The following is a 27,603-nucleotide window of genomic DNA, read 5'->3' as shown; positions in this document are numbered from 1 at the left end:
GGCACCGAGCGACTTCCACCTATTCCCAGCAATGAAGAAGTGGCTGGCTATGCAGCGTTTTGATGACGACGCACAGCTGCAAGAAGAGGTAACGAAGTGGTTGAAGGCGCAGGCGGCCGAATTTTTCGACGAAGGAATTTCCAAGCTCGTACATCGCTACGATAAATGCCTTAATTTGTATGGTGACTATGTAGAAAAGTAGTATTTGAGTGTGGCTTTCATCTGTATATAATAAAATTTGTTTCCTATACTTTGTTTATTTTTTTATTCCAAAACGTAATCTACTTTCTGGATAGCCCTCGTAATTTGTTGAAACAATACTCACCATAATTGCAAATAAATAATATAAAAAATCTTATTTTATTTTGTGCATTAAGAGCCCGAAAGGATATACTAAACTTTATTCCGAAGAAAGAGTCTCAATAAAAGTCGTTTCCGTTTCAGTTGAAGATGACAAGATATTTCTTGACGATGAAGACTGAGGGGACTTATGTGCGGTTGTCCACAGTTTCGCATATGCTTGCTTCAAAACCTTTTGCATGGTAGATTTTTCGGAGATCGGGAAATCGGTTAAAGTACTTTTGTCCGCAGTAGAAGGCCCTGGCATCTGGTGATCCAAAGAAGGAGCTAAAAAGGCAATAAAATTTTTAATTACTGATAAATATCATAATTGCAGAGGCGGTTGAGGCACCGAGTGCCTGTAACGTTGCTTCCTTACTTCATGCCAGTGGTTCATACGGATGAAACATTAATTAGAGCTGTAGAATTCATGCAGCAAAAACGTTAAACTCATCAGAAGACATGGATTTAATGCTACTCTAAAAAATCGAAACATTAAACTAATGATAACTGCATTAAATTCAAAGTTTTAACCCAGTAGTGGTTAGCTCGTCGCATGTTAATAACTATTGGGTTAAATTGTCCACTCCATTGCATCAAAGCAAGAAACTTTCACCTACCGCCACAAAGTTGGTTTTACAAAATGTTAGAAGGATGCAAATGTAAATACGTATGTTCGCCAAGTCACAGCAGCCTTGATGAAGTTTGCTTTCTTCATCTTACTTAATTTCATAAGAGTGCTACCACAGATGTGCACTTACGTTAGGGTACCCTTGCATCTTGGAGAGCGGCTGTCAGTAAGAATAAAAGATGCCGGTACCTTCACGCCTTGACGAAGGAAAGGTTATTTGAGAAAACTGCTAGGAAATGTTTTTTCAAGTTGCCCGCGCTTGTTAGGTAATCCCTTCCACCCCTGCATAATTGTAACAGAAATATAAGCTGCATGCAGTCGCTTGAGTTAAATGGTCTGCCCGGCGTGATGAATTTTCAAAGCAATTTTTCGCAATTGATGTGGTGCAAATCTGCTCGAAAGTGTTGCGAAATTTCTGAAATTAAACATGCCGTTTAGAAAGGCTACACAGAAAATACAGTTGCAGCTCATTAGTGCCTTTCGTAACGTATACTTCGAAATTGTTTGTTTATAGTTATTTTTCACCTGGCAATAAAATAACAAACTCTCATCTTTTTCTGAATGATAAAACAAATATGCTTATTTAATTAACATACAATAACACGCCCAACACATATTAATTTAGAAACAACAAAATTTGAAAATATAACTCTGATTTTTGTTGTTTGACTTCTAAATTAATGCTTATTTACTTTGAAAGAAGTGATTTAGTGAAGAAAAACTTCGAAAATAAAAACTTGAATTTGATCTAATCTATATAGTATAAGGTATTTCTCCCGCTTTCCAGCGTGCCTTCGTGGTGTAACGGTAGCACGCTAGGCCGGTATTCCAGAGGTCCGTGGTTCGATTCCCGGCGAAGGCGGTTGCATATTTTTCGTCTTTTCTGCTTCCAATTAACGTAATGACTCTAGAAGTGGCGCCCGAACTAAAAGGGTTGTGGATGATGATTCTTCGCACCCAGGATTTGGCGACTAGGTTCCCTAAAACTAGTCGTCCTTTAAAAAGGGGAGTATATAAGGTATTTCTCCCGCTTTCCAGCGTGCCTTCGTGGTGTAACGGTAGCACGCTGGGCCGGTATTCCAGAGGTCCGTGGTTCGATTCCCGGCGAAGACGGTTGCATATTTTTCGTCTTTTCTGCTTCCAATTAACCTAATGATTCTACAATAGCACCGCTAGAACTATTAGTTTATTGCCTTTAAATATTATAGTTTTATCAAACACAGAAAGTGTCCATTTTCTTGGCATGAGACACTTCCCTAATCATAAGAGTTCTGTAAATAAACGGCAAGTTGTCCAAAACAAGTGATGAAACATCCAGTCTTGTTAAGACAGGTTTAACATTTGTCTCGGATAAATCGCTATTCGAATTATGCCGCTGTCCTTTAATAGAGCTGTTGGACAGTAAATGTAAAGGTCATTACGTAACATATACTACACAATTAATAGGTTTGAGTTAAAGGCTATCTTAAATAATTTTATAAAAAATAAATAACGATGCTGAATCTTAATTCCTTATGCTATATTAAGAAATATTTATGTTTAGTTGTTTGCTCTTAAAACAAACGTTAAAATGATAAAAATTGCCACAAATGCATTCATTTTCGGAGAATAAAAGGAAGAATGTCGCTATTACTTCTTAACATTCTCTTAAAAATCATATAGTTTATGTACAGTATAAAAATCTAAAAGCAGTCCTAAAATGTAGTAAATTTTACGCATACTTCAAGTAAAACCAAGAAATCAGGCAAAATAATCATGAGATAAAACCGATAATTTCTAGAGGTGAAACTTTTAAATAGTGAATAAACTGACGTTGAAAGTTTCAAAGCAGTGTCACTATTCAGTGTGATTTATATAGTTGCATAACAATTTAAGTGCACAAATAAATTGCCATTTTCGAAGCCATGCTGCCTGGACTGTTTGATAAACTGCATGAATTATTTGAGATATACGTAAATAATAACTTTAAATACACCCTTTACATAGTACCATAATAAAAGGTTTTTTGAATTTTCATAATACGGAAGTGGTTATTTCAGGTGACTCTGAGAAGTGCTAAAGGCAGCGAGAGGAGTGCAGCAGCATTTCAAAATGAGTTGGAAACGTGGTCTCCTGTCAGAGTGTGAGTTTCAATTTTTGTGATCCGAAGAATGTCCATAATCAATGTCATCAAAGTTTATAATGATTACATCATATTAGATAATTTGTGTTAAAAGGTCTTCGTTTGTTTGTTCTAATACAGACGAGGTGGAGATTCGATATCAGACAAATAGTACATATCTTTGCTCGCTCACGAAATGACCAATACTGCGCATGCTGGCAAATGGTTAAGAGACAGATAACATTGCGCAATGTTGTTTCCGAGATGAAAGTTTCGGATGGTGTTATGAAATGGTGAATGCTTTTCAGTAATTCATGGTCTGTATGTCAGAAAATGGTATATGAATTATGCATCGTTCTCAAAGTTGTCCGCTGATAAATTATTTTGAAAGTTGTTTTCAAAATTATGCTGAAATGAGACATCCTTCTTGACAGTATTTTGAATGGGGATTCTATCACTTCATTTTCGTCAATAAAATGTTTCACCCCCGAGGAAGTTTAAAGTAGCATTATCTATTGAAATGATTATGATATCCTTTTTATGGGGCTTTACAAGTATGATACAATGGTTATGCAACATAAACATACCATTAGACTCTATATGGTACTAGGATAATCCAAAACAAATTGCCCGAAATCATCCGACAAAACCACAAGCTCAACAGAACACAATAATCCTTCTTCTTCATCACAATACTTGGCTACACATCACCGAAACTATATAAAAGTTGTTTCAAAAATTCCGTTCAAAAATGTGGATGCATCTGACTCATAGCCTGGTCTTGGCGCTAGATTATTGCTTGTTCTGAATAGCATCTATTTTCTTAGCATTTCGGTTTCATATTAGGGAAAATAGTTATACATGTATATCGTAGTTCCAGAACAGGTAATGATATTTGCAAATAGCAAGAATCGTCGCAGCAATTTCATCAAGAAGTATAGCGTTTTACATACTTTGACATTTCGAGCAAACACTTCTTAGCGTTTTCTTTTCTCTCATGTCATTCATTCATAATATAAACAATTGCAGCAATCATGAAAACACATGATGATACCTATTGAGATAGATATAACTCTACATACGTACTAAAGACTCGCTGAATTCTACATATAGTAAGAAACTTACAATTACTGACCTGGGATATTTCCAGGCTTTCTAAATTTATAAAAGGCAATCCATCTGGGCCTTCTAACGGGCTGTGAGGACGATGGGATTTCGGAGCTGACATCTGTCAGATAACCTAAACATTAAAGATATTATTGTGACATTGATGGGCAGAATATTCTTAGTCTAGATTTGCCGATAGGAGAAAAAAAACTGTTGCATGCAAGTTCTGTTGAGAACTACTTACGTAAATGGGGATCGAATTTAGTCATCTCACGAAAATAAGAAACCACTATCAGAGAACCATAGATCTGAAACAGAAAACTTTAAAATTAGTTCTTATCTCAGACCGATATAGCTTTTCTGTCTTCCCCCTTTTCTTGCAGATAAATTTTGCATTTAAGATTTAGTTTTATTTTAATCTCAAAATCAACATAATTAATCAGCGTTTAAAATGATTTGCAATGAAATCTGCCACATAATTTTTAATATTTTGCATTTAATAAATATATACATTTTACGTTAAAAGTTTATTTCTTAATTTTATTATGGTATGTAACACATTATATTCTTTTATGGAAATTTAAAAGTCTAACGTTCAAAAATGTATATACTATAAAGAATTTAAGTTTTGAAAGGTAACAAATCACTCTTCACCTCTTTAAAACAAGAATGGTGAAAAAAATATTAGTTAGGCAACTTTCTAGAATTTATTGAAAAAGTATATGAGTTTTTCCCGTCGTTCATGGTATTTCAGTCGAAACATGCCCTTGATTATTAAATTATTTCTTGATAAGCGAAAGAGCTTAAATTTTGCACACCTACTCATTGTGGATGGTAATGTGGTGAAACGATTTTCTTAAAATTTGGTTTAAAATTAAAAAAAAAAGTGATGAAACAATTTTTAGCATATATCTCGTTTTGATCAACTAAAACTCCGAATTCCTTTAAAAAAAATCTTTTAAGAAGTTTATACGAGATTTGTAACATCATTTCTGACATTTTAGCAAAATGATGGATGGCCATTAGGTGTAGGAGAACAGTGGGAAGTTAAAGGAATGATTATTCATTATTGAAAAAAAAAGTGATTATTCATCATTGATTTTTCAATAGAATAATTTGATTTATAATGAGACATCTAGACGAAAAAGCTGCGAATAATAAAATAAAATAAGATGAATGTTTTTTTAAATGCTTTTATTTAAAATTCATAAACTAATTAAAGAATCAAAGAAAGGAAATAAATGAATATAGAGTTTAATTAGTAACAACAGATCAAATAAGTCCCTTTACAAATTTCATGTATAATTTCATATTGTAACAGACCTATTTAAGTGTAATTGAACAATTTTATTCACGCCATGAACTCATGAACTGTAACCGAACTATTTTATTTAAACGCCATCTCGTGGCGATATGAAAAAACGTCAGTCGAACTCCAGCCGCCATGATGTTAGTTTACTATGTCTCTATTATTCAACTGTTTGATGTTCCATTTGGTATATGTTTCATTTTTATGTATATTTCTTTTGTTTGTAACCGTTCCTGTGTGCTCTGTTAATAAATCCTTTTAAAGCTAGCCGGCATTAGTGTCTATTGAGGAACGGCTACATCACAATATCATGAATAACAAAAGCTTAATAACAAAATCTGTTAATCAAATTCATTGTGAAACACGCCCACCAGCGGCCGAGAGGTAAAGTCGCTGAACAGTGGTAGTTCGGTCTGAGGTTTGAAATCCGTGAACGGGCTGGCTGCATGAGCGCTTTCGTGGTTTTCCCCGTGTGTAACGTATATACGAGCTAGTCGCCCTTACAAATTCCTCTTCGAAGTCATCCCTCCTCTTAGGCAGATAAAGCTCGAGACCTTGACGTAATCACATAAACAAACAAAACAAAAAATTGTAAAACCTTATAAGCTCCTACTATTATAAATTTATTAATGACGCCCCAAAATTTTATCCGTAATATAAAATTGTTTTGTTAACATAATTATTTAATCTGCTATTCCCATTAAACTATATGATAAATTATTTTTTCTTTTTAAAGTTCCTTACTTATTTAATGAGTTTTAAATAAAAGCCTACTTTAACAAAACTTATGTTTTATTTTACTTTTTTATTGTGATGTGCGGTAACGAAGAACAAAGCGTTAGACATACTTAGAATTTTACTTTCTGTGTCAGATTTAAAACTCAACATCCTCGAACAACAGCTGTTTAAAATTCAACTAGAAGTATAGTAAAAAATTATCCTTATCGAAGTAAATAAGTCTAAAGGTAAAATTTATGTAACACGACTAAAGTGTTAATGTTGTGTAAAGTTATGTAATAGATTTATGAAATGATCTGCCCTTTTTTTTATTCAAATCCAGTGCTAATCGAAGGCTAAATATTGACTCTTTAAAATCCTTGAACAGTTTCGTAATTTGAAGCATGTTTTTCACCCATTCTGTTATCAAAGCAATTCTGCGAAATATGTTTTCTAAAATTTGTCTTTCAGCTGTTAATCTTTGTCCATTGACTTTTAAAATTGAGAATACAGAATACAGCTTATTATATAAACATCAAGAAATAAGCTTAGCTAAAATAAGAGGGAAATAAAAATAAGGCGTTTAAATATTATTTTATATCCTTTATAGCTGCAGAGTAATATACCAAGGAACCTGTGACAAAACGAATCGAACATTATCTCATGTTTATCGCGTGTTTACTGATTAATCATTCAAATGATAAACAAAACCTGGATTTTATTTAATCATACCGAGATAGGTTGAAGATATCTAGAAACATAGTAATGGATTGTACTATTAATTAGCAATAGGAGCAGAAATTAGTCTAACATCAAATAAAAGAACTTTTAGGAGGTAGAGATAAGTATTCAAAATATGACTCCATTAGTATTTAAATATTTATTTATTTAGTTAGTTAGTTACCATTTAAGAATATCTAAGTACATAAAAGAAACTTATCCTGATACAAACTCAAAAATCAAAAATATAAAAATTGTCGTTCCAAAGTTTATGAGCTTATCGTTAGCTTATCGTATTTTTCGCTTAATGGGTTTCGCACGTTCGCTCCGATTGGTCGGCTCTTATACCAAGTCGGCAGAAAGTTGGAAACTTTATGCTTAACTCTCAAAATCGGTTTCTGTGACGTATCAATATCTGTTTATCTATCAAATAAGCTCTGTTTAAACCAATTAGGACACATGGACCACCGTTTGAACGCAGCCTTACACACCTGCCGTTTGCCTTGACGGTGCCTTCTTTCAACCAATGAAATTCGAGTGAGTAAGGCCTCATTTAGAAACTTCTTGTCCTCTTAACGGACACATAAAAGCATAATTAAAGTATCATAATGTTTAATAAAAAAAATTTTATCTCTTTTTTGATTATATAATGAATGGTGCACGACTTTTCTTTAAAATGCATTTTTAGGGTTAATTAAAAACAGAAACATATTCTGTTTAAGAATTAACTAGGGTAAACAAGTCAAGTGTGGGTTATTCCTTGGAGTAAACAAATGGAGGTCGGGCATTCTTATATTTATTATAATAACTTGGATTTCAAAATTGTTTTCCGAATGATATACTAATTTTTAATTACAAACTAGCATATATAAAATATCTAGAAAAGACGATTTATTCGATAACTGAAAAATTTACAAGAATGTATACTTACCATAAAGAGAAAGATCATTAGGCAAAAGCAAATCACTGGAGCTGCGAAGTAAGGCTAGAAGATAATGAGAATAATTTTGAGCTTATACGTAAAGGTACAGTGAACGAAATTAGAAATGATATAAAACAGTCGAAAAACTGCTGAATTATTGCTTACTTCAAGAAATAGAATTGATTGGTATTGAATTGACTACAGAGCACCTAAACGAACAACCTTGATGGTATAAAAAAGAGGAGAAATTTCTATTCAAGAACATAATTTCTATTCGAATTTGATTTTGCCTACACATTTTGACTCCACAAATACTTATCAAATAATATCTGTACAGTATGAGCTTATATCACTAGTTCACAGAGGACGTGCAGTTGGACTAGAAGAAGCAAAATGATCAATTCAAAGAATCTCTCAACATTTGGGTTGGAGCGATGCCGCCCTCCGATGGCAGGAATGGTTGAATTAAGGCAAAACATACTTTCAAGAAGGTAATCATCAATCTAGGGAGACGACAGAATGTGAGGACAGAGTGATCGCCAGTGTGGTTTTCACAGTACCTGATTCATCATTATCAACTATCAGGCGTATAGAAGGAATACCAGTGGCCTCAAGGAATATTGATAGGTGCTTCGAAGAACGAAGTTTACGCTCACGATGTCAATAACGCAAACTATGTCTTACTTATACCCGCTGCCAAGCGAGTTTGCAGTGATGAATCCCACTTCAAACAGAGCCGCAGTAACAATCGAAGTTGTCTCTGAATACAGCTGGCCCAGACGGATTAGCGGTTAAAGTGAGTGAAATAAAAACTCAGTTTCGAATTCTGGAGAACGCATGGATATTTGTAAGCGTATAACGTCTGTAGCAAGGAGACATTAAAAATACATTGGCCAGCTGAAATCCTCTCTGGTTGATGACAGAGGAAGAGGAATGGGAGACCTTCAACGACAAGACATTTCAGAATTTAAGGGAGGAACTAAACAGCAGAATTTAGGGATGGAAATATTTGCAAGATTCAAGAAGGTACTGAGGAACAGAAATTAGGACTCATAGAGACTGCACGGGGCTGCAAAATGCCTATGTCTCAGCCCAGATTGTGTATGAGTGTTGCCTGCTATGATCATGGTTGGCACAGCTGCTTACTCTTAATACCCAGCTACAATTCACAAGTGGTAACTAACTGTACTGGCAGTTGTTTTCATCCATATGCACCCACGCAGTTGTACTGCAAAACAAAACCGTTTCATTACAGCTCTCAGATACACTGATGCTGTTCGTTCTAACAACTCCGAATATTTTCAGCTGCAATTTAATATTAAATTTCTTCCAGAATAAAGCAAAATTTATTATCACTCTTACTGCAGGTGTAAAAATCAGTTTTAGATAAATAACATTAAGATTTGTGAAGATCTCAAGATCCATCTATTTGTCGAAAATAAATGTCATGTTACTCATAGGTTGCAAAATAAATGTCGTGTCCCTACAAAATAGATTGTTTCACGCATACAAATCGGAAGATATAAGTTTTTCAGTTCTAACTATAATCATTACAAAAAAATAATCCCCACCTTGTCAAATGAAATTCATCTAGTTTTAAGTAAAAACATATTGCAGTTTATAAATATCGTTAACTCGAAATGAAACCCTATTCGGAACGGGGAAAAAAGTGGTGCTTCTTTCCGTTAATGGTAAATCCGGTAGCGGATTATTGGAAACAGGTTATCTGAAATGTAGGGAAGTGTGATAGTGATTTAACAGTTTGCATATATAAATAATAGAAATCGTAATACTTACGTCTTTTATGATAACCAAAACAATCTCTATAAAGATCGCTGCTAACATCAATGGACACCATCCTAACCACGGTATCAACAAGGCGCTAATATCCTATCATGATATTAAAAGAAAATCAAACTCGTTAATATCTAACACGGGGGAAAACTATAAGAGATAGAAAGTGAAATATAAATTCATTTTCAAAGTTAGACTTGACATTATCAGATGTTACGAAACAGAAACGAGTTGGTGTCATCAGATAACGGGATATGACCGTGAGTAATAAAACGACATATAGGACTGATTCGTCTCCATTCAGATGGCAGTTGTCAAATGACAGTTATGTTTAATAATGTGAGAAGTTAAAATGGAGTTTAAACTGTCAAATAAACTCTGTTGTCGGTCTTCACATATTCTTCCAGTTGTTCCATGATTGCTGGTTTAACGATTACATCTAAGTAGCGAAGTCTGGTGTAACAGGTTTTCCTAACCTTGAAGGAAATGTACTTTCCTTTACGAGCTGCATGCCAAATGCAGTTTTCTCTATCCTCCTATAAATGTCGATTGGCTTGTTTCGGGCAATGAAAAGTATATTTGTTATTCATCTGCTGAAGAATTTTGAAATTGAAGAGTGTTTCCAAGGCAGCGCACCAGAAACTGCACATGTTATCCTGTATGAACATAACTTCTTTACATGTTCAGGTCTCTCTCTCCACGGAAGGCTGTCAGGCGATTTATCAGCCTTTCTAAATCTCTCCGTAAAGACATTCCAGCATAGAAAAAATACACATATTTAGTACTTCTTCAGCCTAACAGTACATAATTTATATAATAACTATTAAACTTCGCTGATTGGGGGAATAATAGAAACAAAGATTACAATAAAGTATGAAAACATGAGATTTACAAGACAAAGCAAGCCTCCAAGTTTTGATTCAGGTCCTTAAATTACGCGAGTAATTATGGCTACTAAAAACCGATTCAGGTAATTCAAGCGCTAGGAGAAGCAGTAACGAGAGATTAGCGATAGTTACCACTAGCTCTTTTCCTAAACTCAAGAGTTCTGTCCGTAAATACATTAAATAATTCACATTCTCGTGGAAGCCGATGAAAGTAGGAACGCCAGTAAAGGGAAAAGTAATAAATGATTAATAAGCATAAAAAGCCTACACTCGACTGGATGAAGACATTGTTTCTACACACTGCACCATTTCACGTGGTAATTCTTCATGGTACAACGGCATCACGGATTTGTTTCTCTGTCATAATATCAAGAAGGTTAACGCAATCTTTGAAAAAGGATAACTATTTGGCTACAGTAACCTTAAAATAGTAAAGCTTCGTGTATAAATATGCTCAAATTAAAAAATAATGCAAGAATAAATAAACGGTGCGGTACTGAATATTAAAAAAGACCCTCTTTTCTAAAATTTGTTAAAATATCTACAAGAAGAAAACGGGATCCCGAATTTTCATAATAACATTAAAACCAGCAGTTTTAAATGTAAGAAATCCTAACATTTAAATTACTTTTCCAACATAAAATAATTCCTGGAAATCCTTTTATTCCTTCTCAAAAAAGTATGAATTATGCATATTAAATATAAAAATTATTACAATGGATTGCTATCATATTGTCGGAACATTAACTCATCAGTTTAAGAGCAAATTCTTAGGTAATGTAGTTAGATTTAAAAAAAAAAAAAAAAAACTAAACTTCTTTTTCAATTAATACTAAAATACATAAAAATTCTTAAAAAAGTTTTTTAAATACTTACAAATAAAAATTCGTACAAGTTTCTTCAGAACTGAATTATTAGTTTTAGATAATTGAATTATTAGTTTTAGAATGATTAGTTCCTGAAATGGTATAACTTTTAAGTTCAGCCTACCTATTTCGCTCTTCCTCACTTTGGGCTTAAGACAGTTAAACAAGGTACAAATCACGACAAATGCGTGCAATGGATGCTGCAGTTTAGGAAAGGAGAAAATTTTAAATTAGTTTAGCATTTATGTAAAAAAACACTATTTCACAGTTTATTTCAAGGGATATACTGCCCAATCTGCTTGCTTCTAATGCCCGGCCTTTGGAAAAGGGGCACTGTTAAAGCTTCCTTCAGGTTGTTAAATTCATCCTCACATTACTTTGTCCACAAGAACCTTTGCTTGCTCTCTGCCAGCTTATGAATGGGTCTTGCGATGGAAGAAAAGTCCTTCACAAATCTCCTGTAGTAGGTGCAAAGCTTCAAGAATGCTGATGGGCATTTTCGGGGAGTCTCCAGTCTTTAAGTGTTGACCCTTTTTCTGGATCTGTGCACACACCATCAGCAGATATGACATGTCCAAGATAAGTCACTACCGGTCTGAATAATTTACATTTTGGGGGACTTAATTTTAAATTATCTCTTGTCAGTTTCTGAAGCACTTTTCTAAGATGTTCTAAATGTTCTTCAAAAGTTTTCCCGACGACGATGATGTTATCGAAGTATATCAGACAGGCTTCACAGAAAAGACTTCTCAGCACGGTCTCCACGCGGCGTTCGAATGTACTTGGCGCATTACATGACCCAAACGGCGTCATCTTAAACTGCCAAAGTCCTTGTCCGGTAGTAAATACAGTCTTTTCTCGGTTATCAGGGTGCATCTCTGCCTGCTAATATCCAATTTTTGTGTGTCGGAAACCAATTGCTTCAAGAAAGTGTGTCTAAGATATCATCAATTCTAGGAAGAGAGTAGCTATCTTTCTTCGTAATCTTGTTCAACCAGCGATAGTCAACGCAAAATCAAGTTGAGCTGCCTTTCTTTCTGACCAGGAAGATGGGAGACGCCTATGGATTTGCTGAAGTTCGATAAGGTCGCTTTCTTGCATGTCTTTTAAAAGTTTCCCTACCTCTTCCCGTTTAGCAATTGTGTTGGAGGATTTTCCGTATCGATTCTATGCTGTGTGATGATAGACGGCATTTCCAAACTTGAAGTTAGCGTTTAATTGTCTGTCGATGTTGATCTTCTCGCCGGACACAGTGTGGAGGGTAACGCAGTGCGGCGTCCAGATGAGTTTACCTTCCAGTTGTTGAGCCACATCTTTTCTGATGATGGTAACGTTGACTCATATATCGATGGTCATATTGCAGAGAAGCATCAGTTTTAAAATCTCTGCGTTCCTTTATGTGCCTTCAAAATGTATTTCTAATTATTCAAGATTACTTCAAAAACAGGAAATGTATGATTTTTACAACAAAACTGAAATTGTGCATAATCAAGTCAGCGGATGTCCAGGGTCTTGCATGAATGCAGATCTCTGGAACATCAGTTTCAACAACATCATTGCCTGTCCATGGCCAGACCATTGAAAAATTGTAGCTTCTGCAGATGATTTATTACAAGCGGCCGTACAAGAGATATTTTACAAGATTCCAACGAAACACATCAGATATTTAGTTTAATTCAAAAACTGCAAATTTCACATAGTATGTCTCAAGTTTTAGTGATCCATAAACCAGGGGAAAATATAACTAAAACTTTAGCTCAAAAAATTGATAATCAAAAGGTAAAATCTATGAATAAAATCAAGTACCTCGGTTTAACTATCGACTAGAAATTCTCCTGGATTCCTCATCTACAAAATATTAAACTTCGTATAATATCAATAGCTAATTGCCTACGACGTATGCATGGATATAACTGGGGCTTAAATCACAATATAACATGTACTGTTCTAAAAACAGCCATATCAAAATAGTAAATTACGGAGTCGGAATTTGGGAACAACCAGTAACAGTGATAAAGATTAAATGTTCAAATTCAATTCAAAGCCCTTTCACTCTTACATTACTCGGCATTGCTCGAGCATATCGCACAACTTCAAATATAGAACTTGATACTTTAGCTGGTACTTTTGCACTTCAACTTTAACTTCAACTCTTTGGGCGTTCCCAGTTTCGTAAAATCAATTACACTACGGGTGCACCCCCTTTGGGTCACATCGGGGAGGTTCAACCTCCACTATTACCCGTCCGTCGCAGAAGGCCGTTACCCAGCAAACCGAGGAAAAATCCCACGGCTACGGATCCAACTGCTCAGAACATGCCAGACCTCGAGGCCGGCCAATAAGTGACCTTTCCCATGGCCTTCAGAACCACCAAGTTCACAAATTTTACACCCCCGTGGCCGAGACTGCCTAGGTACAGATCCTAGCCAGTAGCTTCGCAGAATTCTCTACGTCGACCCCCGGGGGGGGGGTACTCTTGCACTATCAGTCAGTGCAGAAATGGAAAGCTATGCTTTCATATAACTGGTCAAGTTATATATACTGGTCAAGTTACATATAACTGGTCAAGTTACATATAACTGGTCAAGTTAACTTGACCCCCAATGCAAGCTTCGCATCTCTGTACTCGAATCCTTCATTAAATCTTTATATATATTTTATATAAGGGCTAAAGTTTGTGTCGCCGATAGTTTCTTGCTGCCACTCGGAAAAATGAGCGCAGAAATTAATGTTTCCGCAGTTTTTAATTAATATCTCGGCCGATTAAAGTCGTACGAAGATGAGAACGGTATCGATGGATTCGGAGAATTTTTTGGAATCCGAGGATACGCGTGTCGAATTTCCACTCGGCGCTGTTCCATAGATATTCGAGAAAAAAGAATTTGGCACGTAGCCAAATCCCTCTAATAAGGAAAACCCAAGAAAGAAAGTGGAAAATGTAGGGAAAACGTAGGGAAAAATTAGTTTATAATTAATATCTCTGCTAATTAAAGTCCCATGAAGACGCCAATGTTCAAAATGGCGTGCCACGGACCTGCAGAATCTAACGGTGTGCTTCGCTAAGCCCAAGAGCCAGCCGTTTCAGAGGAGAAAATGTTACTTCCCCTCATATATATATATCCGGCTTAAGTGTCTGTTTATCGTTTATAGTTTATTGGTTGCTTGCGTAACTGTACTAGCCAATGGGGGGAAGTTGCCACGGCACAGGGTTGCCGTTTCAATTGAGACGTAGACAATTTCCTGTAAAACTTGCCTTTGCTATGACCATTTATAAGTCCCAGGGCCAAACGCTTAAGCGTGTTGCCATTTTTTTACTTGAGCTTGCATTTGGACACAGTCAACTTTATGTTGCCTGTTCAAGAGTTCGTGAAAGAACGGACGTAAAATTAAAAATAATGGATGCTCCTCTGCAAGGCGAGCTTAAAAATGATGGAAAGATCTACACAAGAAATGTTGTGTACAAAGAGATCTTTGACATGTGAATTAACATTTCATTATTTAAAGCACCTTTATTTATTGAGCTAGCGGGGACTCTTAAGAAATGTACCGCCAATGGTTTCTTTCATTGCACTCTACTTTAAGCAATTAAGCAAGTAGAAGGGGGAAACCCCGTGGGGCAGTAAGCAAAGGAGCGTCCTCGCCGCCTGCCCTGGGTAGTTCAGTTTAAATTAGCAGACACCTTTGCACAAATCATTTTAATTACAATTTATAATATCTAGAAGAGTGGTCATTTCGTATGACCGCCGGGCTTTCTATTTACCATATAACGGGACACGGACCCTTCCCCACATATTTCTGCTCAAGAAATAGGACGAACTCCGATATAAGCATATGTGGAGAACCAGGAAGTAACTCCTTACACTTTTTTATGCCCCTTAACTTCGGATATTCACATAAAATCCCCACGAGCTGATCTCCTTACATTCCAAATGTTTTTAATTAAGATAAACATCAGTATCCAAAGTTTCAAAAAAAATTATGAAACGATTCTCTTCCTACGGCCTAGATCTCTGTCAAATGTAAGTCCACATACTGCATAAATTTAGTGAACTTTTACATGCTGTGATTATGGACAAAAAGACTCCACTCTTGAATTTTATAAATTGCAATTATTCTTTATATCTGAAATAACCCATAGACACCCACATCTTTAGCATTATCATTACAATTCATTACAACATTGTGTTGAGAGTGCTAATTATAATTATCTCATTATGTTTATCTGTTTACTAATTATGTTTATCTTTTATTTTTGTTGCACCAAATTAGATGTTCAATTTAATTTGTGAATTTCAAATTGTATTCAGACTATCTTGTAATCTTCTTATGTTCTACATTATTATTTTTAATACATACTGGATGCGGTGCGTACGGTGGGATTGCACGATGTACCATAATGGGCAAACTCTAGACCATTTGGAAAGCTTCAGTCTATGTAAATTCTTATAAAACTTGCATTTATCTCCCCCTTTATTTTTCTTCTTCTTTCTCTCTATTTTTTAATAGTTAGTGTGGGAAGGCATTACCAGTTGATTCATGGTACATGGCTGGTGTCCCCCATAGTTTTGCCTGTACCTGTAGCTGCAGGGAACTCCATTTGAAATGTCCAATTATAATAAGTCCACTACTGCCGATAATATTTGAAAAAAAAATCTGAAGCACTTTGAAATGGGGCTTCTCATTATCTGGCAATGTTCATCCCGCGAGATAGCCAATAATTAAATTTCTCTTCTGGCTGGGAGAGGTCTTTGCTTCCATGATCTAGGGTGTTCCGCAATTCCTTCGTACGTGGCCTTCAGCAGCGCAATTCCAGCATTTTAGAGTCGGCTTCTTGTCACTCCTGTTCACTCTCAAAGCATTGACTTGTCTGGTTAAAACGTCTAGACGAGCCGTTACTTGAACCACTGGCTCCTGGACGTAAGCAGCTGTGATTGGGTCGTGGTCTCTATGAGTTGCCTGCTGGGCTACTTCGAATTTCATGGCATACACAGAGGCGCGTTTCAAATCCTTCACATCCGCCATTCGTAGAACTTTCTCTATTTCAGGATCCCAGATACTTCAGGGACAGGATTTCCCTTGTTTTTATCGGGCACTCCGAAAAGGCAAGATAAGACAGCCTTTCAACATCCGTGGCTCTCTCCTGAAATGTTTCCGTGGGTTTCTGTTGACGGGATTTCAATTGAAGCCTGCTGTAGTCTTTTAAACATTTCTTCCGAAAGCCCAGCTCCAGCGCGCGGGATAGAGCTTCGAGGTTAAGTCTTGGTTTTCTGGAAGCGTCTGCAGGATATCCGCTGCGTCTGCTCTCAGAGAATCAGCGAGATGACAGGCCTTAGTTTGGGAATCCCATCCATTCCCTTCCACCACTATAGAAAACTGTGTCTTATATGCTTGCAAGGAGGTCTTACAAGTCATATATGGAAAGATTTAGAGAGGGATGAGAAAACATACGTAAACAATTTAAAACCATTAGAATTGCTTCTTGCTGTCGCTATGTATTTTTTTAAGGTTTCAAACTCTTTGGCGATTGTAGCAGAAATCCTGCCTTCAATTTGTCGTTCAATTTGGACGGCAGAAACTATTTCTTGAATTTCTCCAACTTTATCTTCAACCATGTCTATTCTGCCTTGCATAGCTTCCAATTTGTTTTCATTTATGCACGTAATTTCTCTTTTCATTTGTTCTTGACCTGCTTCGATATGTCTTGAACAACGTTCATCTCCTTTTTAACGGATTCTTGAACAGCTTACATCTTTCTCGAAATGCAGTAAATGCAGTCACAAGCTGTCTTAGTTGCTCATCCATCGCTCTTGTTCCCGGCATTCAATCCCAATTCTGACACCAAAACGTGTTGCGTGCATACGGGTTCGTAATAGATTGAATGCACACAGCTCCGATGATAGGTTAATAAAATTTATTTTAATAAAAGAAAAACTTTAGAGATCTGGAACTTTCCACAAGAATAGTCGCACAACTTTTCACAGTATCACAATCAGTTGTTACACTTTAAACTACTATGAACGTTAAATACAAAGCAATGGAAAGAGCAGCTAAAGAACGAAGCTTAAATGAAGATAGTACTCGTAACTCACGCTCAGCTAACAGCTAACAACAACTGAGAGCAAGTGGTGTCACCGGCCTATAGTTCTATAGTTTTCACTTCTCACCTTTCTCATAGTTTTCGGCCTCTCATCCTTATAGATTCCGGCCGCCGAGATATTTCTGGTACTTTCTGCTTCTTAAAGTTACTGGAAAGTAACATGAGGGTCGATTTACGGTTACAGCTAGTATAGTGATAAATTATATTTATTCGATTATAATACGTATTACGGGTATGCAGGGAGAGGAACAAATATCGCCAAGTTTGGCGACTTTGAGCAACTTCTTGGCAAATTTGGGGACAGAAATATGACGAATTTTGTATATAGATAGGTAATTCTAGTACAATTATATGTGGAACTGTTGCATTTTTCTGGGTAATGTAACCATATTATAATAACAAAGAGCAGAATTATGAATTACCTTTGTAACACCAAGGATAAGAATAATCGACACAACGAGGAAGATAGCGTGGAATACGATGCCAGGTATATCCATAAAGTAACTGACTGCAAAAATAAAGTTCACATATTTGAATCTATCATTCCTCGATTAGAAGATAAATAACAATAAAAGAAATGTAATCTTTGAATATCATTTTAACAAAATTCTTTCTCAGTAAGAAAATGCATTTCTTTTGTGTTTTGATATTTAACTCATCGGCTACTAATTAATAAATTAAACTATTTAAAAGCAATAGATTTAGTTTTTGAGAATATTATTATTATTATTAAAATTTTTATCTGATTGATTTAAATAAAAATGCATTTAATTCATGATATATCTAATTAAAATAATTAAATAATTTTCTAGAATTACATTACATAAAATTACGTGATAAGTGTATATACGGCACTCCGGCTGCTACAGATATATACAATAAAATTTTATACTTGTACTAAAAAATAAAACTTAAAAATTTTGACTGCTTTCCGATAAAATAACTAAGATATTTAATTTTAGTTTTTTCTTTTAAAAAAAGTTTTTTTTAATCCTTAATACAATTATTATGACTTTCCTTGAGAGGACGATTGAAAAATAAAATAGGGTAATTCGAGTTAATGTTATTTAATGATATTCCTTTGTGATTTACTGTTGTGTAATATTTTTTAATTTATAATTTTATTCCGTATTGCATGGCGAAAGCATTTTCACGTAAATAGCTTAAATCGTCCTTTGATTTAGAATGTAAATGATGTTAAGAATTGACTGGGAGTAAATTTTTGATTCGTTTGATATATCTGATTACGGCAAAGCCCTCGCGAGCTACCTGCCTAAAAAGAGGACGCCTTCATGAAGGATCTTGCTGAAGGAAACTGGCTCGTATACACGTTACACATGGCGAAAACCACGAAAATGGCCATGCAACCAGCTCGTTCGCGGGATACGAACCTCGGGCCGAACTAGCAGCCTTTGGCAGCTTCACCGCTGGACCGCTGGCGAGCCCACAAATTTTTTAAGCCTGCTTCTGTTTTCTAGAGCACGAATGCTATTGTAAGGATCTTAAGTTTTACTAACGTTTATTTTATTTTAAATCTTTACTATCACTTCTTATTTTCTACTTCCGGCCAGAATTATAAGCGTGAAGGTATTTATGCAAAGTTTGTCTGGCGAACGCCAAGTATTTAAGTTGTGGCTTTTTGCCAAGCGAGAGAGAGGAAGCAGTGAGTCGAAGCAGGCCGCTTACCTTAGAAGTTACGCAGTTGCTTGTTGCCTTCCAGGCCAGAGGTTTTAATCCTCTTGATAAATTTAAACGTATTGTAGTGTTCGCAGTTCTCTGTACTACATACGCTTCCTGTTAATATAAGGCCAATCTTCCACGTTTATTATTTTAACATTAAATTAGAGTTTAGTTCTATTTTTATATTTTTACGTTAGACCCCAAGTAGCGGGTCGGTGTATTCCGAAGTACGGAAGCTTTTGTAAAATAGAGAAAAATAAAGGGTTTTGTATATCCTTCTTGTGTATCCTGTTTACTTCCCACAGTTTTGAACATAGCTTTAGTAAGCTCTCTGTTCGAGTCAGGTCCTTGCATGTTCCCGAAGAAGGATAGAAGGAACATTGATCCTGATAGTGGCGCCCAACGAAGAAGAATAACCATGGCCGAGTTTCAAGAAGAACCTGTGCTGCCTGCAGAAACGGCTCAGAATCCAGAAATGCCAGCTGCCGCCCTGGAAGGATTTGATTACATCGTCCAGACCATGCGCGCTTCGATGAAACCAGAAGCAACATTTAATGGAAACTCACCGGTAACCAGTTTTTTGGAAAAATTGGATGACCACTTCATGCTCTACCCCGTGCACGAGTTTCAAAAAGTTACCTTAGCTACCAGCGCTTTGATGGGCCAAGCGCTTAACTGGTTCAAATGTATAGGCAGAAGTCTCTTGGGTCAAGCAGGAAGTCCCACCTATACTTACGAAAATTTCAAGACTGCCCTACTAAAAGCCTTCCCTGTTGTAAGGGATCGTGCGAAATTAGAAACGGAACTTTTTAGTATATATCAACAAAGAATCGAAAACCTCTCAAGCTTTATTTTAAGAAAAATTCACGTCTTCAAACTCTTGTATGGAAACCGTCCGGATCCTGAAATAATTCAACTGATTTTGCCGAGGTTACTGCCCCAAGTGCAAGACTTTATTGAATTAAGAAATCCGACTACACTGGAAAAGTTATTTGAGCTAGCAATCCAGTTTGAAAGTAGAAGAACGGCGGACGTCGAAAGAAGACGCCAATATCAACAACGAAACCAATTTGGTGCGCCAAGACTACAGCAAACTCAAGCACACGGCTACGGAAGCAAAGCGAATCAGTGGGCAAGGAAACCCGAGCATTCAAAAACAGCCGGCGAACGTCGACAGTTCAATAGCAACCCAGGAAAAAAGTCTCAAGGCCAGTGGAAAAAGAAGGAAAGCATGGAAACAAAAAAGGATTTAAACTAAAACGGATTTCTGCTGACGGGAGGGTGCGGAAATCCGAAGGCCACGAAAACCCCTCTTCCTACAAGTTAAATACAGTAATGGTGAAAAATTTGACTCTTCCGAAGATTGAAGTGTTGGTGAATAATATCCCAGCCACCGCACTCTTGGATACAGGCGCGCAGTGTTCCTGTGTGGCAGAAGATTTTTTTAGGAAGTATTTTCGAAAATACCGCATATATAATTCGGATAATACGACAGTGTTAGCGGCGCAAGGAGAAAAATGTAAGTGCATAGGTAAAGTACCGTTGTATATCCGTATCAAGGACGAACAAGTAAAGGTGATGTTTTTTATAGTAAAGAATCTGCAAGCACATATAATCTTAGGAATAGATTTTCTTTCAGACGCACAAGCAACACTGGATTTTAATGAAGCGTCCCTTAAGCTGACAATGAAACCAGTCCGTGCAGAAAAGGCTGAACCGCCGATGTTAAAACTTGACCACCTCCCTAATGACGAGCAAGGAAGAATCCGACAAGTGGTAAGTGAATTTGCTTCGTTATTTAGTGATATTCCAGGATTTACTCAGGTTACTAACCATAGTATTGACACCGGAGATGCAATGCCAGTTAGCCAAAAACCATACCAGTATGATAAGAATAAGGAAAAAATTATAGAATGGCATATTACCGATATGCTACGTAAAAAGATCATAACGCCCATCTCAAGTAGTTATGCTAGCCCGGTGGTTTTATGTAAGAAAAATAATGACTATCCTTTGACGCATCCAAAAAGGTGGAGATTCGCTATTGATTACCGTAAATTAAATTCCATAACTAAATATCCGGTATATCCGTTACCGATCATTGAAGAAATTCTAAGCAACATAAAATCAACCAAATTTATGACGACTTTAGACTTAACGACTGGTTATTTTCAAATAGGGGTTAGGCCTGAGGACGTGCCTAAGACTGCTTTTATAACCAAGTCTGGCACTTATGCATTTTTGCGTATGCCGTTTGGCCTTTCAGGGGCACCGGCAACATTTCAGCGATGCATGGACATTGTGTTAAGACCTGTTCTTGGAAAGTCCACATTTATCTATTTAGACGATATCATTATTACTAGTGATAATCTCGACCAACATGTACAGGATTTAAGACAGGTGTTTTCTTTATTAAATGAGGCCGGTCTAAAAGTTAATGTTGAAAAGTGCAAATTTGCAGCCCCTGAATTAAAATATTTAGGTTACAAAATATCTCAAAAAGGAATCGAGACAGACGAATCAAAAATAATCGCTGTACAAAAGTATCCGACTCCAAACACGGCAAAGAAGCTCTCTTCTTTTCTAGGACTTTGTTCATATTATAGGTCCTTTATAAAATATTTTGCGGCTATCGCTGAGCCATTGTTAAAATTAAAAAGGAAAAAGGCAAGGTTCTCGTGGACGGCCGAAGCCAATAGTGCTTTCGAAAAATTAAAAAAAGCATTAACGCAAGCCCCTGTGTTGAAATTTCCTGAAAAGGATGAGAATTTAGAAATTTCAGCGGATGCTTCGAATTATGCGGTAGGAGCGGTACTTTCGCAAAATCAGCAGCCCGTGGCATTTTTTAGCCGAACTTTAAATCAAACACAAAGAAACTATTCCGCGACCGAGAGAGAGGCACTTGCAGTTCTGTTAGCAGTGCAAAAGTTCCGAGTCTATTTTGGAAAGGCGCCGATAACAGTGTACTCTGATCATGCGGCGGTAACTAGATTGTACTCAGGGAAAAATTTATCCCCAAGGTTAATAAGATGGGCACTCAAGCTGCAAGAATATAATCTGGTAATCAAGCATACCCCCGGAAAGGAAAATATCGTAGCAGATGCCCTATCAAGAATTAAAATAGATGAACAAGGTAATACCGTAAAGGTGGCAATGCTCACAGCATGTACAATAAATTCCCGAGAAACTGTAATAACCGAACTGGGTAAGGATCCTGAGTTTGGAAGCATTTATGAGTATTTGAAGGATCCTGAAAATTTTAGCCACCAAGATACTGTGGCGATAAGAAATAGGGCGGCCCATTACGAACTAATAGATGGTCTATTATTCTATACAAAAACTACGAATTCCAACAACGAATTTCGACCTGTTATCCCAGCTAGTCTTAGATTAAATATCCTGCAGGAGCTCCATGACAGCCCTTTAGCTTCTCATGCTGGTATTCGAAAAACTATCCAACGCGTACGCGAGGCAGTCTACTTTCCTGAACTGCAAAAGTTAACAAGGGCGTATGTCCAGTCCTGCCCAACATGTCAAGTAGTTAATTATATTAATTTCCGCCCGGCCGGGTTTCTAAATAGTATTAAATCCGAATTTCCAAATGAAATAATTGGCATCGATTTATTGGGCCCTTTCCCTAAAAGTTATATCGGATAATGGTCCTCAATTTGTAAGTAATATATTTGAAGACATGTGCCAAAAACTGGGCATACGTCATTTAAAAATGGTCCCGTATCGGCCGCAATCAAATATAGCGGAACGGGTCAATAGAAATATAGTGAAAATTATCCGTAGTTATGTTAAAAATTTTCATAAAAGCTGGGATAACTATGTCAATGAATTTGCTTTCGCCCTTAGGACCGCAAAACATGATACAACGGGCAAAACTCCTGCTGAGTTATTTCTAGGCAGAAAGATTATAACGCCGTTAGATAAATTATTTTATGTGCAACAAAGAGCCCCAGAATTTAAAATGGGTGATATAGAAAAACTAATTAAGGAAGCAAAGAGGAATACGGAAGTAGCACAAAGAAAACAGAAGCTCTATTATGATTTGAAACGACGGGGAGTAACTTATAAAGTAGGGGATGAAGTTTTAAAAATTAAGCATTCACTTTCTTCAGCACCAGAAGATAAGACTGCCAAATTTTTTCCACGATTTGAAGGACCATATGTTATAGAAAAAATAACTCACGCTGTAGTAGTGTTAAAAGCCAGAAATGGCGAAACCTGCTCCGCAAACATTGATCAAATCAAACCCTACTTTGATCGTAATAAAATGCAAATATTTTCTGATATTTTGCAGGATCCGGCACGGCAGACACCGCAGGCACAAGCTCCAGAGGTGGAAAAACGACAAGTACAAGGGCAAGCCATTAAGAGGCAGGAGCAAGTGAAAAGAAAATTTCCCCGCGGAAAAATTGAAGGTAGCAAGAAAAAGAAGCCGTTCCACCGTCCAGAAAAGAGAGTTCACGAACACCCCCAGAATGAAGAAGGGAGAAGGACGACGTATGCAAAGAGAGCCAGGAGAAATGACGGCAACTATAACCCGGCTCTAAAACGGAAGATCTACTCATCCGACAGGACTCTCCGCAGCAAATGTCGCCGAACTGCGGAAGGGCCATCAGCGGCGGAGGAAAAGTTACAAGGAAAATTTGAACGGCCAGCAACGAGGTCCAAGCAGGAACACGACAGAAGTTTCTCGGTTCCGCCAAGACCAGCTGCCATCAAACGGCCAAGACCACAAGCAGAGGAGAAAAAGAAGGTATTCAAGGGTGACCGAACTGGTGAAAAAAGGAAGCTTCCAGAGGAAGGCACTGAAGGGCGAGCCCGTACAAGAAGGAGGATAAATCAAACGACTATCTTCAATACCTTTAAGGACTGGGCCCAGAAAAGTATGTCCGAATATCACAAAGATAAGTAAAATTTTATGTTACTTTGCAAAGTTAAGTTAATCTTTCATTCTTACTGCAAGTGGCAGATTTCAAGAAGTTTTACCTCATGCGAGGTCTACCTTTATCGCCATAAGGGCGAGAAATGAGTTGTTACCGATTTTGGTATTATGTTTTTCAATTACTCACGCGTAAAACTAAAGTTGATGTATAATAGCATTGCGTAAAGACTTAAATATTGTAAAAAGTTATTGTATAAATTTTATTTAAATCATTCTAGCAAGAAAGAAGTTTTAGTCTGAAAAACTTTTTGAAATGTAGTATTTCAATGTAGAAAGAATTGGCACTTGCTTTGAAAAGAATAGAAGTTAACAATATACTACTAATGTATGTTTTCAAATGTGTAAAATTAACGGCATGTTGATATGTTCTTATATACATGTGAACTGTTATTTTAAATGTTAAGAAATACCGTGATATGGTAAAAGTGAATGTTAAATTTTTTTTTATTCGCGTGACTGTAAAAAGACTAGATCATGGTGAATATGTGTTAAAGGTTGAATGATGTAGTTAGGCTCTCTGACGCTACACTTCAGAGTTAGACACTTTCAGAATAGTACCTCAGGGTTTAGAGTTGGAATTAGGGTGTGTTACGAGGTCTTGGCATGTTGAATTTTAACACGTTAGTATTTTGATTGTAGGAGGAAGTGTGGAACACGTAGACAGAAACACATTCGTGTTTGGTGTTCTTTTACAACACATGTCAGAGAGCACGGGGAGAGATAATTAAAATAGTCATGAATGAAATAAGAATGTTAAGTGCAATATAATTATACATGTTACTTGCCATTTCATTGTGTAACATTTCATTAAACTAGTTTTCCTTCCAGATCTCTCAGGAACCAGATTTGAATAAGAGCTCCTGTTTGGATGCAGTACAGATGAAAAAAAAATGTGTATCCTGGGAGCTGCTATTGTAAAAACAAATTTCTTTCTTTTAAATTTTTAGTTTCTAGCGAAAAATATTTGTAAAAGATTGGCCTCGCGTTAGATTCTAGAGCTAAAAGTTTTCAACAAGGTCGTTTTAGACCTCAGTTTCAAACTAATTAACTCTGGCGGGAAGTATGTAAGGATTTTAAGTTTTACTAACGTTTATTTTATTTTAAATCTTTACTACCACTTCTTATTTTCTACTTCCGGCCAGAATTATAAGCGAGAAGGTATTTATGCAAAGTTTGTCTGGCGAACGCCAAGTATTTAAGTTGTGGCTTTTTGCCAAGCGAGAGAGAGGAAGCAGTGAGTCGAAGCAGGCCGCTTACCTTAGAAGTTACACAGTTGCTTGTTGCCTTCCAGGCCAGAGGATTTAATCCTCTTGATAAATTTAAACCTATTGTAGTGTTCGCAGTTCTCTGTACTACATACGCTTCCTGTTAATGTAAGGCCAATCTTCCACGTTTATTATTTTAACGTTAAATTAGAGTTTAGTTCTATTTTTATATTTTTACGTTAGACCCCAAGTAGCGGGTCGGTGTATTCCGAAGTACGGAAGTTTTTGTAAAATAGAGAAAAATAAAGGGTTTTGTATACCCTTCTTGTGTATCCTGTTTACTTCCCACAGTTTTGAACATAGCTTTAGTAAGCTCTCTGTTCCGAGTCAGGTCCTTGCATGTTCCCGAAGAAGGTTAGAAGGAACAGTGATCCTGATACTATTAGATGTAGCATTCTTGGAAAAATCTTCATTGACTGAAACGTTTAACGATAGTTTAAATATTAGTGCCCGTCACGTAATCCATTAACTGATTTTCATACAAAACTAAATACTTTGCCCTTTACTTTCCCCACAGTTCTTGAAGTTTCGATAAACATGATCTCAAACTATAAATTAAATATTTTCGTTGCATGTTAGACGAACATTTTGTATGCATTTTTTGAAAACAAAATGAATTTTCGTTACATTTAATTACATGAACGGGACTCGCAATCTTTGTAAAATATTTATTTTTTTTTTAAATTTTAAATGTACCAAATCATATAAATATTTATCTTAGTTAACATTATTTTGTATTGGTAGTACACATCAAAGACTAACAGTTGCGAAAATTCAGACCGCACAAGAACTTTTGTGGGTATGCTGAATATTTAATAACTTGAAAGGAAGTGTCAATCTCTTCTTACCTCTCATCAATGACTGAATGAGCGGATCTGCCCAGGTATAATAATTTAAAGTGGAACAAATCGCTGCTACTTCTCCAACAAGAGCTACACCCTATTGAAAGAAAAATACTTGCCTTTAGACTTTCGATTGTATTATTGATGAAATTCACAAAACTGCAGTAAGAAGGCTGAAAATATTAGAATAATGAGAAAATAAAACAGAACACAGTCAAAAGGAAAACAACAGGATAATTTTAGTACAATGTAACATTCTCATATTATGATGAAGCTAAACAATATGGTATTTTATGAACAAACAGTTCACGGTCTTTTTTTTTCAAAATAAGCTTGTGTGATTTTAAGATTAGAAGCAAGTTTTTTTAGTCCAAAGGGGCTTTGTCCCTGAATTAAATAATTTAAAATCCGTATAAATGTACGTATATTGAAAAAACAACGGTACATAGAGCCATCGAATTTTGAATGACGTAATACTAAAGCGAATATGGACATGTGGAAGCAAAAATTTGAAATTTGGAATTTGTTTTATTATCGATTTCATATTTCGTAAAACTTTAACGAATTTTTGATGAACAAACTCAAGGATTTCAAAGTGAGCAATGGCAACGTTGTACAGAAAAAATATTTTTATCTCCAGCGCGTGAGACTGCTAATCGGAAATTCTAAAGATATGCTCAATTTAGAACTATTTTGCGATATTGCTCTTGAACTGAATTTTATGGTTTAAGTGCGAAGAACGTGATATTTAATAAATAAAGGTAACAGACCAAATGTTAAAAAACGCCCCTTTGGACGTAATTTAAAATCTGAAACCTTTCAGATTTTTTAATTATTACTTTTTGTTGTTGTTGTTGTTCCTAAAAGTTAGAAGTCAGCTCTTTTTTCTGAAAAGTATTCTGGAAGGCTTTTCCACACATTTAATAATTTATTCCTAATTATAAATAAAGTTTTAACTTAATCTGGGACCAAAGAGTTATATTAGTGTACTTTTGTTTAAACGCCACCCAGACGGTATAGTAGTTTGAGCAGCCTACTGAAGTACCGAAGGGCCAGGGTTTGAATCTCGGAGAAGGCCCATGGATGTAACTTCCGTCCCTTTATGAAGGCAACTGTGGCCGCCTATTGGGTACCTTCATAATAAAATGGCCACCATTTCTGGTCATAGGAGTGGCCAATGCTGAATAGGCAAGTGTCCGCCATTGGATTAAAAAAAACTTTCGTTTGAATTATTAAATAGCGCATCTATTATAGAATTGCGACTGGAGTCTGAACATAGTTAAAAAAGAATGTCTCTGCATCGCGCAAATATGTTCACACAGGTAACATAAAATTTTCTTGTTATATTTCAAAGTTCATTTCTTCGTGTACA

The 27,603-nt window shown here is 36.2% G+C and overlaps 1 protein-coding gene across 2 annotated transcripts in view; it reads right to left on the bottom strand.

The window, feature by feature from the left end:
- Window positions 1-385: 385 nt before the first annotated feature.
- Window positions 386-27,603, bottom strand: part of LOC118193393 (uncharacterized) — a 95,717-nt gene continuing 68,499 nt past the window's right edge. The window contains exons 5-9 of one of the 2 annotated variants that reach the window (XM_085822640.1): window positions 26,238-26,328; window positions 17,913-17,998; window positions 7,856-7,909; window positions 4,423-4,486; window positions 4,236-4,311 (exon numbers count right to left, since the gene is read on the bottom strand). In XM_085822640.1, coding sequence (XP_085678766.1) covers window positions 4,449-4,486; window positions 7,856-7,909; window positions 17,913-17,998; window positions 26,238-26,328 — 269 coding nt within the window. In that variant the 3' untranslated portion in view covers window positions 4,236-4,311; window positions 4,423-4,448. Of the gene's footprint in view, window positions 628-4,235; window positions 4,312-4,422; window positions 4,487-7,855; window positions 7,910-17,912; window positions 17,999-26,237; window positions 26,329-27,603 lie in introns of those variants that run through there. The other variant, XM_085822639.1, reaches the window with a different exon arrangement.

The sequence above is a fragment of the Stegodyphus dumicola genome, chromosome 8 (assembly GCF_044657685.1).
Source record: "Stegodyphus dumicola isolate Sdum_Otavi_A_Nest chromosome 8, ASM4465768v1".
NCBI lineage: Eukaryota > Metazoa > Arthropoda > Arachnida > Araneae > Eresidae > Stegodyphus > Stegodyphus dumicola.
The sequence above is the reverse complement of the archived record's forward strand: the minus strand, read 5'-3'. Positions and strand labels throughout refer to the sequence as shown.